General features: G+C 45.0%; 1 protein-coding gene across 1 annotated transcript in view; it reads right to left on the bottom strand.

The window, feature by feature from the left end:
- The window catches only part of LOC133133278 (uncharacterized), a 38,486-nt gene extending 19,823 nt beyond the window's left edge, over positions 1 to 18,663 (bottom strand). The window contains exons 1-4 of the mRNA XM_061249382.1: positions 18,503 to 18,663; positions 17,558 to 17,643; positions 11,031 to 11,557; positions 23 to 3,179 (exon numbers count right to left, since the gene is read on the bottom strand). Of these exons, the coding sequence (XP_061105366.1) occupies positions 23 to 3,179; positions 11,031 to 11,557; positions 17,558 to 17,643; positions 18,503 to 18,518 (3,786 nt within the window). The 5' untranslated portion in view covers positions 18,519 to 18,663. The remainder of the gene's footprint in view (positions 1 to 22; positions 3,180 to 11,030; positions 11,558 to 17,557; positions 17,644 to 18,502) is intronic.
- Between the last annotated feature and the right edge of the window lie 497 nt (positions 18,664 to 19,160).

Below are 19,160 nucleotides of genomic sequence, written 5' to 3'. Positions count from 1 at the left end.
ACAGGTAAACCATTTGTCTTACCGTGAGCATTGGAGCCGATGAGCCTCCATCACCTTGGCACAGGTTGCTATTAGAAGCAGGCCGATTATTTTCCACATCAGGCTGAGTCGACTGATACCGCGCATTCTTCAAATACTCATAAAATGGGGACTTTGAGACGGTTTTGGAATCATATTGAGATGAAGATATAATTAATTCCCCCTGGGGTGGTGTTGGAACGGCCACCTGCATTTCCCCAGAGGGCCTATTCACCTCGCTGAAGGACCTGGCTTCATCAAAGTCCTGGCGGTCTGGGGACCCCTCCCAATTGTCGGTTTGTGTGTTGGACAGTTTGTTGAGATCATCACCGGTCGAGCACACGTCCTCATCCGCTTGGTCCGAGAGGCACCCCCACGGGGGCTGGTGGAGTGTGGGGGAGAGCTCGTCCGAGGAGTCCTGGTACGGGTCAGTGAAGGCACTCGACTGCAGGCGCTCACTGACAGACTGCAGGAGGGACAGGATGGAGGAGGCCTGCTGCTCCACACTCCTCAGGTCGTCCTGCGTCACCGGCACATCCTGGAGATCTTCCGAGCATGCGTCCTCCCTGCCGCTCTCCTCCTCAAAAATAGGGGAGAGTGAGAAAGGGTAGACCTTGCCCCGTCTCACCGTGGGGCTGAGCATCGTCCCAGTGTCATTCACGAACACGGCTTCGCCCTCCTCCTCCTCGTTTATGATGGCGAAGCCCCCCTCACACTCGTGAAAGTCCAGCTCGGGGAACCTGTGATGGTGGGGGCCCGACAGCTCGCCCCTGTTGGCATGAAGAGATAGTTCCAGATGCGTCCTCCTGCCTGTGGAAAACAGGCCGGACGTCCTGCCGCTCAGATCACAAAAGCTCGTCCCTGCGAGTTCTCCCTGTGCGTCGGAGCCTTGGCTGTCATCCGAAATGACATGACACCGATAGGCTTTCGCCGCAGTCCACTGCTGCGAGTCATCATCGTCAGCACGCCGGGCACTACTCGAGGGGCTCTCGTGCCTCTCCGGGTCCTCTGGGACTTCCCGTTTACCATCATCACCTTCGCTTCCCGGACGGTCACACAAGGAGGCATCCTCTTCGTCACCCAGTTCTGACTCATCCTCAATGACGGTCACCAAATAACTCTCCACCAAAGCAAAGCTGTGGTCCTCCACACTTTTCTCCTCGTCACGCAAATCGTTTCGGTCTATCGGGTAGATCTTATCAGAGCTTTTAGGGTCTGCTGCTCCATGGTCCTGCAGGATTTCATTTTTACTTGTATGGTCCATTAGTGCCTCAGTCTTTGTCTGTGGATTTACAATTGGTGTTTCCTCTGAGCTTTGAGAAGATTCCAAAGCAGTTGACGGGATGTGAAGCTCATTGAGGTTTTTACATTTCCATGTAACAAGTTCACTAGGTTGGAAAGAGTCTTCACTTTGTGTGTCCCTTTGAAAAGCTATGCTGTCCTTTGTTTTTCTTGCAAGTTGCATAGAGAGACAGCTTTCATCTTTTACACCATTGAGTTGAATAGATGTTTCAAGGTCAACATTTAAGATGTCAAGGTCACCATATACTTTCACCTGTTTTTCAGTTGGCAGGATTTCCTTGTAACTACTGGTTAAATTGTGACTATTGCTATTGCTTTCAGTTCTATCTTTGGCTAAATGGAGAGCTTTGTTTATTGCTTCTCCACTGGTTTCTGTTGATATTGCCTCTATAAAACTGCTGTCAATGTCTTTGTCACTGTCCCCCATAATTAATAAGACAGGCTTGATATTATATTTTGACTGTGGATGAGCTTCCTCACTGTGACAGCCATTTTGGTCACCTGAATACACTTCACTGAGGTGTGGTGGATGCAAGACATGTAATCCATCTACAGAATGCTGTTCGCCATGCCTCTGATCTGAAATCCTGATTGAAACACCAATGGGACCCAGCTTTGAGTTAGGTCCAGGATTATTTCTGCTGTCCGTGTCTAAATCAAAGATTGACTCAGGTCCCGAGGAGAGAGTGGACCTGCTCTTGTCTAGTCGGGCTTCATTTGAACCTACATTCTGCTCCACTGAGACAGGCAAGTAGCCAGCATCTGCAGATTCACTCAAAAACCCCTCCTGTTGCTTCCCTGGTGTCCACATTCCGTTGATTTGTTCATCCAGTCGAATGGGGCTAATTGCCTCCTTGTCCTCCTTTTCGTGCCGTTCACAGCTTTCAATATTATGGAGAGCTGCAAGGGCATTTCTCAGGATGCTATCAACCATCTGCCTGGACTCGGCCCACAAGGCCTCCTCATCCGGTTCCCCGCACTCTAACAATCCTGTCTCGGGTGCTAAAAACCAGCTTTCACTAGCGGCTAGAGAACATTCCGGAGCACCCGTCCCCTGGTCTGCTGGCACAGGGTCCTCACCGTCCTCGTCCCCCTGTGTACCTGACAGTGAAATATGATGCAGGTCACACTGGCCGCCGTGGGCATGAGACAGGGCAGCAGCATCGCTAGCCTTTGAAGGTGACCCTGTCGAGCCCTCTCGCGCAGATAGGGTTTCTGCCCGTTCGTGCGCCAATTTCATCTCCCCAGCGACAGCCTCAGCTGTCTCCTGTGACGTTTTCTCCTCTGAGAGCTCCCCTTCACCATCCCCCTCTGCAGTGGCAGTTTGCTTATCAGAGGAGTCCTTCTCAGCAGCAGACAGGGAGAGCATTCCTGAAACCTCTCCAAGACAAGGGTCTGTGGTCTGGGCTGGTGCGTGAGCCAGGCCTGGCTCCCGCTCGAGGGGTAAGGCACTTTGGCTCACGTCGTTCTCCGACGGTATCGTTACATTGCTGCCAGGTCCCAGACTGGCAAAAGTCACGACGACAGGATCCCCCGCCAAGGTCCCGAGCTGTTCTTCTTCCAAAACAGCCACTCCCTGAGCATGTTTTCCTGGAGACGAGAGCCCGGTGGCACTGCTCCCACTGTGTAGGTGCTCCTCCCCCTCCGAAATGGGAGAGTCCACCTGCACCCGGTTCCTCCTCCTCATCTTTCTGATCTCCCTCGAGCCTCGGTATGTCCCATAGGTGATGGTGGGGGGACAGGAGAGGGCCAGACGGCGCCGTTGTTCATCTGCAGCTTCCTCCACGGTCGGATCGGTGTCTGCCACACTGCCCTGTTCGCCTACATTGCAGTCCTCACCAGCCTCTTCATTCAGGACTCTGTCCAAGGGCACAAGCAAGAAAAAAACAAAAGTAAAAAAACTGAATTAACCGCAGATGATCAACAAGACACTCACCATCCCCTGAGAGACCCTTTAGAAGATGTTCTCAAGAATGCCAAACAAGTAGTGTGCTAACAGCAGCTTCTCTCTCAGGCCCAATACATGTTACTGAAGCAGGTAAAGAAAATCTAAAAACAACTTTCGATACCCCCACCTCTACCCTCAACTAAAGTCTTGTGGTATGCAGAGATCAAAGTGGGCATTACCTTCTGAAAAGTACAGCGCATGCAAAGCTTCAGAAAAACTGGGCCATTATTTTAAATACAGCAATTAGGTACTTCCACCTACAGAGTACTATGGCACATACGGTGTTTTCAAATAGACCTCAGTACTCCGTTCTTGGCAGTGTGCATTGACTGAGGAGTAATTACATCCAATTTAATTACACCAGACGCACCCCTGTAGATTTAGAGCTTGAACTTCTTTTTAGCTGGTGCAGGGATTTTAACAAGACCTTTGCTTTAACCTATGGCTGCAGTCTGTCTGCTTTGAATCAAATAAGTGTGAACAACTGATTTTGAAAGCATGACAGCACAGGGCAGGTTTTTCTCATTTTCCAAGAATGCAATCCTTTCAAAAAATACTCCAGAAATGAGAAGAGCAGGATCAGTAGGGTATGTCAAAATCCAAGGACAGCATTAGGGTACTTGGAAGCAACACACAGACGGTTCTATTTTATTAGACTCTATTTGTTATACACTCAGTGAGCACTTTATTAGGTATTTATTCGACTTTTTTAGACTTCTATAGCTGTAGCCTATCCACTTAGAGTTATGATACATTGTGTGTTCAGAGATGCTCTTCTGCATACCAGTTGTAATGTGTGGTTATCTGCGTTACTATCACCTTCCTGTCAGCTTTCTCTTCTGACGTCTCTCATTAACAAGGCTTTTCTGTCTGCAGAACTGCTGCTCACTAGATTTTCTTTTGTTTTTTGCACCATTCTTTGCATAGAGACTAGTGTACGTGAAAATCCCAGGAGATCAGCAGTTTCTGAGATATTCAAACCACCCTGTCTGCCACCAAAAATCATTCCACGGTCACATTTTTTTCCCCATTCTGATGGTTCATACGAACATTAACTGAAGCTCCTGACCGTATCTATATGATTATATGCATTGCACTGCTGCCACACAATTGGCTGATTAGATCATTAATAAGTAGGTGTAATAAAGTAAAAATTTTCCTAATAAAGGGCTCGGTGAGTGTATACTGCAGTCGCAGAGATTATATAATCTAGGTAACCCCTCTTTGAATGGTCCAGCCAACAGCAAAAGCGTAATAATCTAATTCAGAAGTAGACAAGATAGTTGCTTGGCAGTTCAAACTGACATTGCCTGCTACAAGAAAAATACAATTTTGCTTGTATGTATTCATCTACCGCTGGAGTGCCTTTAAATTTTTATGTAATGAATACTCACAAAGCCCATAACGTTACTCACAGTACAACAAGCAAGCTGTAACATTTTCCAGCAATAGCACACTTCCGATAGCATTTAAATTATTTACACGTCCTGCACGTTGCTAAAATAAAAAACGAGCTGGCGCCTTCCAGAACAACATGGCAGGTTTTAACAAAATGATAAAGGTAAAGTCAACGGACTTTGATTTGAGGTGGGAGGACCAAGGATGAATATATATCAAGGCTACACTAAAAATAAACCTGAATTACAAGCAGGAAGATAATTCTGGCTAAGTACATGGCATCAGAAAGGATAACTGTCAGTTTGTTCGACTCTTTAGTGTTGCCTCGTGACAGCTCGCTGATGTGCGTGTGCAATTTATGCTGTTTGCTGTAGGTGTATACGGGGTATAAGGGTAAGCTCCATAGGATAAACTACAGAGACAGGCCCGCTGTTTGTAACAGAATACAGGAAAGTATAATATACAGCCGGCCATGGGAAAGTAGGCATGCAACACAATGTTCACAGACAAAAGAGTGAAGCCCTCTGTGGCCGTCAGAGGTCCATTTACAGGGATATCCCCTGGGGACAGTAAGACAACAAGCCTTGTCCTGATTTGAGGGCCACAATGGTAATGTTATGAAACAATGCTCTTTGTGCGCGTACACTAATGGCTAACTGGGTTTATACAGGGCTGTCGTTCTGGCTCATTCTTAGGCACTCACATACCTGACTTAATGACTGAATCAATCAAACCACCAAAAATGTCCTTGACTAGTTCAATCAGGTGTGTCAGTTCCTGGTTACAACACAAACCTTCTGTCAAGTGGGTCCTGAGGACTGGAGTTGGGAAACACTGCCTTAGGCCATCTCCACCCAATGTTTTAAATGTGTTTTTGCTTTTTATTGTGTATATTCAGGCACATGACATGTTCCAATACTTCACACAAAAATTGAAGGAAATAATAAATAATTTGCATCCACCCATCACCAAGTCTGGATTCCGCCACGGACATTTTTCTCAGTGAAAAGACCCCACTCTCGCTCGCTCAGGGCAGCAATGCTCTTCCTGTCAGCGTCTCAGGCGCGGGAGGAGAGGAACCGCCGCGCGCGTTTTCCCCTGCGATCCGTCTGAGTGAGTCATAGCTTCCTGGGCTGGCTGGAGAGAGGGGCCATGAATGGGCGGGTTGTGATGCAAGGGCTCCTGGCTGCACCCGGCCCAGCGCCGGCTACTCAGCCGGCCTCCGAATCCCGCTCCGCTCCGTCTCCACCCACAATTACACAACCGCCAGACTGGCTGGCCCACAGAGAGGCCTGCTCTCAGGGAAGCAGGCCACTCCCTGCCCCAAACAATTATCCCCATCACACACTTCCTGTGCATACTCATCTGCTCAGCAACAGAGTGCAGTGCTACAGAATGAGTTCATAACTCTGGCTCTCACCTGTGCCATAAGCATGCTGTATTCCATTCCATTACATGCATTCAGCAGACACTTAAGAGTGGCTTAAAATGCAAGTGGACAATGCACCCCCCAGCCCTCATCATTTAATTCCTCATTTCCTCAAATGCAACACTCTCAATAAGATAGTGGAGGACATACCGTGAGCCTCTAATGATATACATACCTGCCAAGAGAACAGCGATTCAGACCCTGCAAGGAGTTTCCACAGAGTAGGTGAAAACTCTCTCGCTCTTCTCTTGCACTCTCTTTCCCTCTCTCTTGCTCTCTCTTTCTATTTCTAGCTCATGGTCTGTTGTCAGTACCCACCGGTGTTTCGGTATTTTTAACAGGAGCGAGGCTCGCAGTAACATGAAGCACTGGCCAACCCTTCACCATGCCTGTCTAGCTTTCAGATCAGATTTTATTCAGTCCGAGATGCTGTCAAGATAAAATGCATCCCCCCTACCCCATCTCCTCCCCACCGTCTCATCTGTCCTGCATCCATCTAAGTTCAATTAATTTGGGTCTGAGCACACCCACACCGCCCCCCCCCCCCCCCCCCGCTCCACTCTTCTGTAGTTAATTGCAGCACTAAGAATAGAATCGTTATTTTGGCCCACCTCTCCCAGCGTGAAAAGTGGTTTCACCTTTACTGACGGATCCATGGCTTTCTCGACTGTCAGGATTCTGTTCCGTATCCTGCCTCTGCAGATCAAAGAAACGCTGGCTCCTGTGGGACTAGGGCTGCGTGCTCAACTGTCAGAGTTCTGCTCTCTACACGTCTCTAACCTTGTGTCACACATTCACAATGTTTCAGAAGAAAGCTATTTTTGTTCGTCTATTCATTCCAGCTCCATTCAGTAATTGATGATGAATTCAGTTTGGAGCTATTCACTTCTCCATCTATTTATCAAGCCAGTTAACATGACTGAGGAAATATCAGGCAAATGGCATTTCTCAAGGGCAAAGCTAAGGTGCGGCGAAGCACAGACATTTTCTTTATACTTTAGTCTTTTGGAGAGATGTTTTTCAGAGACCAAGAGTTAGCAAATATTATCAGGACTTGTATCTGCCTCTCGATCTACACTAAGAGCATGGTGAACAGCGTGGAACATGAGCAAATCAACCGCAGTAGAAGTCTAGCCTTCTCTCAAAAAGATGGATGGGCAAATGAATTACACAAATTCTGGGCAGGGATTCTGCACATCACATTCCTCATGATAGGTAATGAGTTACACTCGAGTTACTCAAATAAATCATTTTGAAAAAAAGAATAGTAGCTTCCAAACGCAGTTCCACCTGAATACCAATGTGATTCTGTTAAAATATTCTTTTCCCCCCAGCAATTAAAAAAAGAAACTAGGGCCTTTGAAATGGAACACGACTGAACCAACTTGTTCCAGTTCCCTGTACCAAGAGCTGGCTGCAGGAAGTTTTTTAAATGACCCAGTAGTATTGTACAGGCTCACACAAACGGAAAAAGAGCATCTGCAAAACATGATGTGGCTGCAGTTCCTCTATATTTGTGATTTTGGATGTTCCTTTTTTCTTCAAAATAAACAACTACTCAGAATAACTTGATTATGTGCTGTTTACAGTATCTGATGTAGTCTGTAGCTTTAGCTGAGCAAGGAAACAACATCATGCATCCTGAGGGTGAAAATTAAACAGAATTTGACCAATAGGCAAAATAATTATTCTCATACCTAAGTGATACATTAGAAGACAATAGCCTAGAATTTGATATGCATACATGAAAGGACTCAAATATGCCGTCTCAAACCCTTTTCATAGATGCATCCTTCACTGTTTAGGGTTCACATGTGAATCAGGGCTTGAAATACAATGGCAATATGTAGCCTTACTGATTATAATATTAACAGAAATATTGTGTTTCAATGTTAATGAGAACATAATCATAATATTATTGCAGCACATCATGCCCATCTAGCTACTGTATGTTGTTTCTTGCTACTGCACATGGGCTACACAAAATAAATGATACCTTACTAACTAGCTATGCAGTGAATGCTGTCATGACCCCACAACCATGTCAAATACTGTAGTCACATAAAAGTTTTCAAAGTTCCTGTAGGCTTCTGTGCACATTAAAATGTGGCACTACAACTAGGATTGGTGGAAAAGTTTAAACGGCAACATTCTGTGTTCCGTGTGTGAAAGTGGCTTCCGTGACATTACCCACCAATTGTCCCAATGCAGGAATGAGGACTGAGCCTTGAGGTATCCCCGAAACAGAACCGCCTCATGGGCTGCACTCCAGCAGAGATGAAAGATGAAGCAAGTGCTATCACTGGCAGGACCTCACGCTAGCCCAGATAAGTACGGCTCACACAAGGGGCAGAAATATTCTGGTGTCACACTGGGCCTGTGATGTGGACCAAGGAGGACAGGCTCACAGTAACGCTTACAATCTGAAGGCCACTGTGACACAGGCATGTCACACTAGTACGGCGATTATTGTTCCAACGTCCCCGCATTACAATATTCTACAAACGCATTTGCTCAGGTCAGGCCTAGAAGACGGAAGCAGATGACAGCCCAAAGCCAGCAGATCCAAGCTCTCTAGGTCCATAAAATAGCTCCACAGCTTTGCCCAATTTTGCTTGTGTGAGTTTACCACTCTATGAAGACCACATTCTTCAGTGATTTTCACCCCCCCCCCCGTAATAAACCACAACCATAACCAAACATTTCTATTCTGATCATTGCTGTGCCATCTCCAGCTGCTGGCTGATTGCACACACCAATCCAACAGCCCCTTGTGGACCAGAAATTGGGGATGACTCAAATACAGTACAGAGATCGACCATGGAGGAGAGGGGCCACATGGGGAGGTTTAACAGTAAACACTCCAAAAGATTAGCCCAAAATGTGTGTGTTCACACCCCGCAGACAACAGATGTAACACTAGAAGTCCAGGTAAAACAGAGGCCCGTTCAACCATATAATTTAAAATACTTGACGGCCGGCTTCTGGGCACATTTGTATAAGTCTTGGAAACCAGCTCCTGGTTGTTTCCCTTCGGTTCCAAAAAGCAAATTCTGAAAGCAAACAATGCATCTAAAATTATGTTTACATCACATGGAAGTTCAAATGGCTCAGCAAAGCCATCCTACACCACCTTTATTTTCAGGGGTTAGGGGTCATTTTCCAACCGTTAAGATCCTACAACCAGGGGGGGGGGAATTACAACCAAATGACACAAAATGACACTCTGGCTGAAGTTAGCCTACATAACCAACCCTCTGCCAGCCTTTATTCATACTGTATGCATGTATTACTATGTTAAGGCCTGTCCCTACTGGCCTCGATCTCAGAATTTCTCACCAGGTCCCCATGGATGGAACTACCCACTAATATTACAACTGCGGCATCTCTCTTTATTCTTTTCCATTTTCAAAAAAGACAATCAGTGTTACTCAAATGTCTTTAACTTATTGTCTTTCCAATAAACCACATAATCTTTCTCTTATGACCTATATTTTTCCCACAAGCACTGTCTCTGCTTCGCATACTCTAACTTTTGGGACATGAATCATTGTTGATATATTGACAAAATAACAATATGGCTATGCATGTAGCTACACCTGGCTGTTGTTTTATAGTGATTGCTCTTAATTGCAATTGCCTTTATATTCTTAGTAGTGGATGTGGCAATAATAATACCAATACAATCCCACCCTCTCTCCTGTATGTTTCACTAGCAACTGTTGAGTTAAACAGCACTAATGAGACCATGGGTGGTCGAGGATGGCACAGCAGGATGGCAGCAAAGGAATTTCATCACTGATTCTCTTTGATTTTTTAATAGCAATGTGATAAAATATAAAAAATGATGGGAAAATGTTTCTCTGCCTGTACTCTCGACACCACAATGGCTACCGTGAATATAATACGACGCTAACATGAAACAGTTTGGGTTCTTATGACTCTGATAATGATAATACAGTTTTAGGGAGGGGTGTATAAACAATAAAAAAAAGAAAAAAAGAGGGAAATGTAAAGAATGGTTTGCTCATTTGCTGGGTCAAGTGAGGTGACAGGAACCTCTATGGGTCCCGTTTGTATGTTTAAACTGCGTTTTTGTTTATGTAAAGCTTCCTTGGTAATCCAATCTGTTTCATTTCATCCCACATTCCAATGCCTCACCCACATCCTCAAGGGTGAATCCGGAACCATGGGAACGGCCTAGATTTGTGTTCCTCCAGTTTTGGACAAACCCAGCACTGATATGGTACTCAAAAATATTTACCAAAAGTTGGAAAGCATCGTCATCGTCCCAAAAAAAGGACCATTGATTTCTGACAGAGAGCTTTTTTGTTAGTCAAATCAGATTCAGGGAACTTGTGCTACGGGATTTAGCCTGTGGGGCGAATCTGTCCCCCAGTGAAACTCTGCAGAGGACAGTTTATGCATCCCACATCCGAGCCTTTGCCAGCCTCCAGGGTACTTCAACTCACTTCAGCGGCATTTGTGCCAGTCTCCTCACAAGGTGCCAATTACCAGCCAGTCCCCTGCACTCCCTTTGAAGTTTATCCCCAAGTTAAGACTACAACGCAGACATATTTCTATGCTTTTTTGTTTTCTAACCATTATCCATTATGGATTTTTTCACATTGTAATAAAAAGCACAAAAGCCCACCAACATCACCACACCACAGGGTCATCACCATAGATAATGAAAGCTATGTTAAAATATGTTGAAGCGCTACAATTTCAAAAATATAAATGACTGCAGACTATATATAAGTGCAAAAGCAAGACACAAAATTATGTTAGATATGAAGCTCCTGACGTTTAGCATCTAGGATTAGGCGTGAAACATAATGACAGAACGTAACGGAAATAGATTGTGTATATGCCCCTCTCAAGACACAAACGGACACAGCCACACATAAGGTAAAGAGAAGAGCAAGAACTTACGGGTGCTGTGGTCCCCGGAGGTCAATCTGTCCGCACTCCTCAGCGCTCTGTGCCGGTCTCCCTGCGAGCGGCGAGCCGGACTCAGCCAAGCGGGGCGGCAGCGTGCGGTTCTGCTCCGTAGACTCCCCCTCCTGGCTGCCCCTCCCCCTGCCCGTCTCACACCCCTCCCGAAGCAGGCAGTCCGGCTTCCCAGAAGGCTCGGCGGCGTCCGCGCTCCCCTCCGAAGCGCGCGCCGTTCCCGGGGCGTCTGGGTCCGCCGGAGCCTCCTCCTCCTCCAGCCTGGAGGACAAGTGGAACAGGCTCCCCAGCTTTCTGAAGAAGGCATCCAGAGGAGTGGGGGGCGTGCTGGGCCCCGCGGCGGCCGGGGAGCGGGGGGGCGAGGCGGAGGCCAGCCGCGAAGGAGACCCTCCCGCATCGTCCAGCGCGCCGCCGCCCTCTCCCTCCTCCGCCTTCTCCTCCTCCTCCTCTCCTCCTCCTCCCACTTCCGCTGCCTCTCGTCTCTCCCCTTCAGAGCCGTGGAACAGCGCCTGAGAGAGGGGAGGGAGAGAGACGGAGGAAGGGAGAGAAACAGTGAGACAGGGTGCAACAGACAGTAGGAAGAGGGAGACAGAGGAGAGCGTGTCAACTTTCTCAACCTCTTGAGCTGCCACCGCGGAGGAAAAAAAAAAGCAGAAAGCAGGAAACAAAAGGAATGAGGTGGGAAGGGTTGTTAAACTTGCTCTCTCACCAGCCGGCTTGCCTTACAGAAGTGGCAGCTATCTGATGCAAATGTGGCTGGGAAGCTGAGAGCGCCTGTTCCCCCTCCCCCTCCGCTCCTCGCCCCCCCACCCCCATACCCAAGCCCGCCCCTTTCTTTTGTTAACCGTTTCACTGCCGTGTAGATGGGCGCACCCCCCCCAGCTGCCTCACACACACAACAGGGCTGGCAGAGGGGCCCCAGTCCCCTAAACACCCACTTCTGTGGACAGACCAGCCACAGATTGCCTACTGTCACCACAGTCACAGCCAGAGGAAAATTCCTGCATCTTGCTTTTAAACAGTCCATTCATTAGTTAATCTATTTAGATATTTTAGCTATTAGGTAAAGAGGAACGGTTTCTCAGCAACATCCAACTTTATATATTGAATAATTGCCTATATGGATGTATATTAATGAATATGAGCTTCAGTCATTGAAATACACTGCCAGCACGCTGTGTGTAGTAGCCACATTCCCTATTAGGTCATGACTTTTTTAAAATCAAGTGTGTGTATGTGTGTGTGTGTGTGTGTGTGTGTGTATATATATATATATATATATAGTACATACATGCACACACAGGCACACATGGATATACACACACATACTTAAACATGCACACACCCACAAAAACTATATATAAATCTGTACTTGGAACTCTATCATCATGTCTTTTTCCTAGTAATTATAATCTATACTCCCAAACCTTGCTTTCATTCCAGGTTCCAATAGCTCCAAAACCAACTTGGGCAAAAAGGCTTTTGACTTCCTGGCTCCTTCAAAAAAATTACAAATAATAATAATTTCATTGCAAGAATTTAAGTCAAGGAAGCAATGCTCGAAGCATGTCATTGTCTTAAGTATTGGTATTGTACAATATCCGCAAAGGCAGACATGCCATTTTGAGATCAGACACGATTTAGAGATTACAGTCTGGCCAGAATTAGGGCAGCTATAAGAGGGCTGTCCTCCAGACACAAAGGGCCCAGCTCAGAGGAGGCCCACCAGCACAATCTGAAGCAGCCCCCTTGCAGCAGCAGTCTTCACTGCACCCCTTTAGACCAGCACTGCCCCTGTTCCAGCGTCTGAAAATAAGGCTAGTTCCTGCACTTGTTTGGAGGTCGAGTCAGTCACCAAATTAAGAAAATGGTCGAAATTCCCAGGGCACACACAAGCCAATGCAAAGAAATCAGTAGTACAGCTATGCACAATGTATTCCACCCACTTTTTTTTTTTGTTTTTTTTTACTAGAATATTATGATGTTGAAAATGCATGACACTCATTTGCTTGCTTCCTGTCAACTGTGGCCAGTCTGGCCCTTCTGCACTGACCTCTATCATTAACAAGACGTTTCTGCCAGCAGAACTGCCAAATACCAATAATGTAATGTAATGTAACTGCTGCACACTGGATGTTTTTTTGTTTTTCTCACCAGAGACTGGTGCATTAAAATCCCAGAAGATCAGCAGTTTATGAGATACTCAAACCGCCCTGTCTGGCACCAACAATCATTCCACAATCAAAGTCACTTAGATCACACTTATTCCCCATTCTGACATTTGGTCAGAAAAACTGCTGAACCTCTTGACCATGTCCGCATGCCTTTAGGCATTTAGTTGCTGCCACATGATTGGCTGCTTAAATATTTGTATTAACAAGCTGATAAAGCGCTCAGTGAGTGCATGTGCACCCACAGGGTTAAGGCACAGTGGCATATCAGCAGAAAAATAACCACCACACATCTGCTAAGGTGGAGAGTGAGAGATGAATAGATGACCAGGGCTCTCCACATGGTAATCCACAAGACAGGCTTAGAACAAGGTTTCACTGCATTTCTCCCCTCTTGGTTACCAAGGGGATTCACAACGTCAGGGCATTCACACAGAAGGGGGTGTGATGTTTGTTGCTGCAATTCCTCTCTTGACCGTTAGAAGTCTGAAATTATCTATTGTACCTTCAAGTAGTGAAGAGAAAGTGAGTCATAAAAGCGAATGTCCTGTTATACTGTATCACACTGTTTAAGTACACCTATGAGAAGTTTAGATCCAAAATAAACAAAATGTGGGGACAGGTACAGGGCTTGCCACTGGATTTTTATCATCACCCATGGAGGAGAGGGGTGAAAGTCAGATATAAACGCACAACATAGAATGCAACGCATGCATGACAAGCTTTTTCTGAAACCGAAAGACAGCAACAAAGTCACAATGGAGTGTCCGCCATAATGTGCGACATGCCTATAGGTCAGGTGAATGTGGATCTCAACTTCACGCCCAAGATAGGCCTAGCTGAGAAACTAACACGTGGGTGGACCAAGAACTCAGCTACTGTTGCTGATGTACTTAGACCTGTATCCATGGATACATTTTGAAGTACTCAGACACATCAATGGATGGCAGACAAACCAGATTTGCATACTCAGCAGATAACGCAAGCATGAATTATGGGGTACACTGGTGTTGTACTTAAATTAAACAAGAAGAATAGAGCATCGTCATGAAAATATACAACATCCTCCACTTGTCCAAGAAATTAAGGAATTTTTTTTACTTTGTGGATGAGAAATAGGCCACATGACGCTTTACATGCATGAACCACTGGCCAGCTGTCGAACGGCATCATGACTGCTGGCCTGCTGTCAAAAGCCACTTTTTGTCTCTTGGAGAAGACAGCTGCCCTTCAATACTTTTGAAAAATTGCACGGTTTTGTACTACACAGGCCACTGTGGCTGAACAGGAATTTGAATGTTCCGTAAGAGAAATGTCACTTACTCGGACATATGGTCTGAATTCTCTAATGAGATTTACATACAGTGCAGTCCTTATGCATTTGGACATAGTTCTTTTGGCTCTGTAGTCCAGCACAATGGATTTGAAATTAAACAAATGTGTTGGTCTGACCTGGTCAGTAAGCAGCTCTAAGAAAAATGTTTGATGTTTTAGTGAAACAACTGAGGTACATAGAAGATGTTGTCATGTTATGGCTTTGTTCTCATGAGTACAACAATATGCATTTAGTTGTTTACACCATGGACGCACCCCATAAAGTTAATTCACTCTCAAGTAAAACACTTCCTCTATTTGGTTTCACGTTGACTGGACCATTTACTTAATCTATACTAGTTTAAGCCACTCTGCCTAGCCAGCAGACTGATAACCATACTCTTGACCTGAAAGATATCCGTTACCATTGTTTGTGGAAAACATCAGTAAATCTACTGAAAGTTCCTCTCAGTGAAAAGATGATCACATGACCCAACAAGCCAACATAACGCCTCCAGTGAAAACAATATCTGCAAGTCTGGACGCATGCAGAGAGAACGCCTCATGATAGATTTATTACCGCCTCATCTAAAATTCAAAAGCTATGAAAATTGCTTCTCGAGTATACAAGAGCAAGAATTCATGCTTTCAGAAAAATAAATGTATAAAAAACTGAAAATGCATTACCAAGATGGAGCCGACATAAACACAGTCCTTGCTGTGCATTTCCCCAAATACGGATGCAACTGATTTCAGTTTTGTTTTGCTCCTTAGTTAATGAAATAAACTTGAGTCAGCAAGTAATTTGTGAAAGGAATCCAATTTTCATATTTCAATAGACACCCTATTGGCTTATCAGTAATGCCTGCATTGTTCTCCCAGTTTGTTCATATGCACCATCTGGCAGGATTGTGAAGGCTATGGGACTTGTTCACAGCCAATTGTTTTTACTCATGAGGTGAATGTTATAGCTGATGACTGAAGTTATGATTTCTTTGGATTTGGAGGTGAAAACCTCTATGCACTCACGGTGTTGATAATATTTCGCATTTGCATTTTGATAACCACTTTTAATAACCATCTGAAGGGAAATGTCTATGGTCTCAGAACCATGAAGTTTCAGAACTGCTGCACACTGTGAAACCAGACAACCAACCCAAAGACTAATTTGCACTATCATATCTTCCGCTGCACCTTTACACATTTAAACCAAATGTACAACCCGAAACACATCAGCAAGAGCCACCTAACCCGCAACACCCCTTGGCAAAACACACTGTAGGTGACATATCCCAACAGCCTGGTTACGCTGTAAGTCATAAGGGGTTAGTGGAGGACACCCATATTTCCTACCACATTCCTACTGCTCAGGAGTGCCTTCCAGGCAGCACTGTAAAGACTGCGAAAAGCCCAGCGATTCAGGTCAGGAGGAAGGAAGCCAGTGTAGGGCCGCAGTACTGCAACACCACCCTAAATCTGGCTGCTCCATTATGCGCTCAGCAGGGGTGTGCAGAATGAGGTGGTCAGATTTAGGGTGGTGTTATAGTACTGAAGCATTGCACTGGTTTCCTTCCTCCTGACCTGAAACGCTGGGCTTTTAGCAGTCATTACTGTGCTGCTTGGAAAGCACCACAAACAGTCTTAACAGAGGGTTTCATAAGAGTGGTAGCACTAACCAATCTGTGCACTTGGGGATTTTAAGTGCTTCTACTCCTAATATAGCTGCACTCCACCTAGTCACAATCCCATGCCAATACAAGCAGCGGTGCTGGCACATAAACGCAAAAACACACAAGTATGTGGCACCATTAATGCATACAAACAAACACGCATTTACATCCACCTGCACCTGCACACGCACACACAAACACACCTTGACATGTGCTGGCAAGAACAGGAGCACAGTGCCAGGCAGGCAATGAATTGGAAAGGTTGGACCTACTGCATGGAGTCCCTCCCACACAAGAGAATCATAAACAACTCGGCAAAAACACAGAAACCATGATGGCATCCTTACTGTAATTTTGTATGCATCGTCTGGAAAAATACTAGCACTGAAGACACTGAAGATCTGCTTCAAAGATTTTACATGTTTCAGTGGGAAAAAGTACACACAGCGGGGGATAATCTTCTGACAGCACAAGATTTTCAACAGGTATGTCGGGATTGACTATGTAAAAGTCACAGGAATATTAGTAGTGAGGTATGCAGGCACTAAGCATGGGCAAGTTTTTATAGACTCGAGAACCCTGTTTTTTAGACTGTTTGTTGACGAGAAAAAAAGAGTTGGCCAAGAGCCAGTATTTACAACCATACAATGAACAACTACATAAAACAGCTTGTTTTACATCATGAGGGGGCCCTTTTGACTCCATGAATATCAGATATCTTTTAAATAAAAATGTATTTGTGCATTCACATTACCATAATTAAACAGATTACAGAATAATTTCTGAGACAGGATTATTGCCAATATTCTGACAATATCCATATCCAGCTTGTCCGTCCAATATTGAAAATGAATAAGTTTGCATCATCAAGATCCTTCTGGAGATACTTTCCTTTAAAACATTAACAATGTCAAGGGAAATTGGACTGCGTAATCAAATTTAACTTTCTCAGTTTTGGTAACAAGATTTTTAAATATGAAACTCAAACGTTCACGGTGCTGATATTGCGTTAGTCAGAAGTTCACAGAGAAAAAAAAACAAATGAGCATCTGTTAAAATGGCATGCTGAGATTCACAGTTCATCCAGCATTAACTTTCAGTGCATACATGGCTGCAGGCAAAGCCACAAACACAGCCACAAAGTTCAGCCAATGGCCAGATACAGTGCAAGTGTCATATGTTTTCATTGTAGGGCAGCTTTCACTGCAGGAATCCTTTTTTCAAGACATCTTGCATTTGGAATGGAATTATAGAAGTCTGTGTGTGCGTTTTCTGTCATTTTCTTTCATTGACATTGGCAAAAAGAAACTTTTCTGGCTACTGGGCTACTCTTAAGTCCTTGAGTCCACCATACCTTTGATAACTCCAGAACAACTTTCTGCTGTGCGTCCTCCTCTTGAAGTTCACTGCTAGGGCTGTTGGATTCGTCGTCTTTGACATCTGAACTGAAAACAAATATAAACAAAATGCATCAGAAATATAAACAAATGAATGGGCCTACCAAACCAAGATTGATTATGAGACAGTGAGCCTGCATAGCTCAAGTCTCGGGGGGGCTAAGGGTGGTTTCGTACAGTCAAAAGATTTACCTGTACCCAAAACATGGATAGTATATTGACCCGCCCAACTCTTGAGAATGACGCACTGAGGCTTGAGTGTTAGACATAGGCATAGCCTAAATGAACATACTCGAGGCTACGGGAAAATACCTGGGTGTAACCACACGGTTCCTCGGGCCTTCTAAAGTAAACTTATAATTATGAGCATCACTGGAACCAAACCATGATAAGGCTAACCCAACTACAACATTATGTGCCATATTTAGAACAGCCCAACCATCTCTCTGGATCAGCCTATGTTTAAGGACCATGTTATGTAGGCTATACGTTTGGTTACGCTGGATTAAACATGCCATTAAGGTACAATATAGGCTCAAACGTTTGAAGGTTTCGAATTCAAAACCAGAACAATGCCTTCAGGCGACTCGAGCTGATGGTGTCGGATGCACCGTAACAGGCTGTATGTAGCCAGGCAAGACCGTAACATATAACATGAACTTTCCCAAAAAAGTAGGCTATGGCAGAAACAGCTGCCATTCAAATGCTAATGAAACTAGCTCAAACCAAGTCATTATTATTTGGTGTCAAACTTTTAGTCCTGGAAAAAGTATAAAACCCTCATAGATACACACGACTGACCGGGTCGTTTTAACCTCGTGCGCCGTGTTTTAACATTCTGAAAACACGGAGAAGGCACAAAACCCATGTCGTTTCTTACACACATGTCACACGCTTCCTACCTGATATCGCTTCCATCGCTCCCTGTGTTCTGAGGCTCCTGGGATTTGCTTCTTAAAAACAGTCTCGAAAAGTTTCTAGCAATGTCTTCTTGCCACGAACTTTGTCGTTTAGTATTGGACATGACGACACTAAATGTTCACATCTGGACTCCAGTGCCTCAGTGTCGATTCGAGATAATTTCCATAAAGTGCTGTCACTTACTTCATATTCCGTATTTACAGACCAGGAAAATGCCTCCACTCTAACACTTCCCCCTACATTAGAACGCCTGTGCCACTGCCAGTTGAAGGAAGAAGAGGCGGAGTCAGTAGACTCGCTGAATGACTAATGTTGACATCAGTTACAAGTTTTTTTTTCCCCAACTATTTTTCTATTTTCCATTACCTGTGACTTTTACATGTGTAGCTAAAGCATGCATGCTGTTTAGAATGCAGTTTAGGAAAAAACTATTTGTGCGAGCTGACAGCGATAACTAGTGTAAAATACGACACTAGTAAGGCTATATATAGCCATATTTCCATATTTTGCAGCAGCTAGTTGTCCTCGTATACCGAGACGCATACACTGCGGGGAATAAGATGTGATTTGGCAATGCACTGCATGAGGAGAGGCGTTGATTTCTAGACACAGACTAATATCTCCAAGGTGGCACAAATG

The sequence above is a fragment of the Conger conger genome, chromosome 7 (genome assembly GCF_963514075.1).
Source record: "Conger conger chromosome 7, fConCon1.1, whole genome shotgun sequence".
NCBI classification, from domain to species: Eukaryota; Metazoa; Chordata; class Actinopteri; order Anguilliformes; family Congridae; genus Conger; species Conger conger.
The sequence above is the reverse complement of the archived record's forward strand: the minus strand, read 5'-3'. Positions and strand labels throughout refer to the sequence as shown.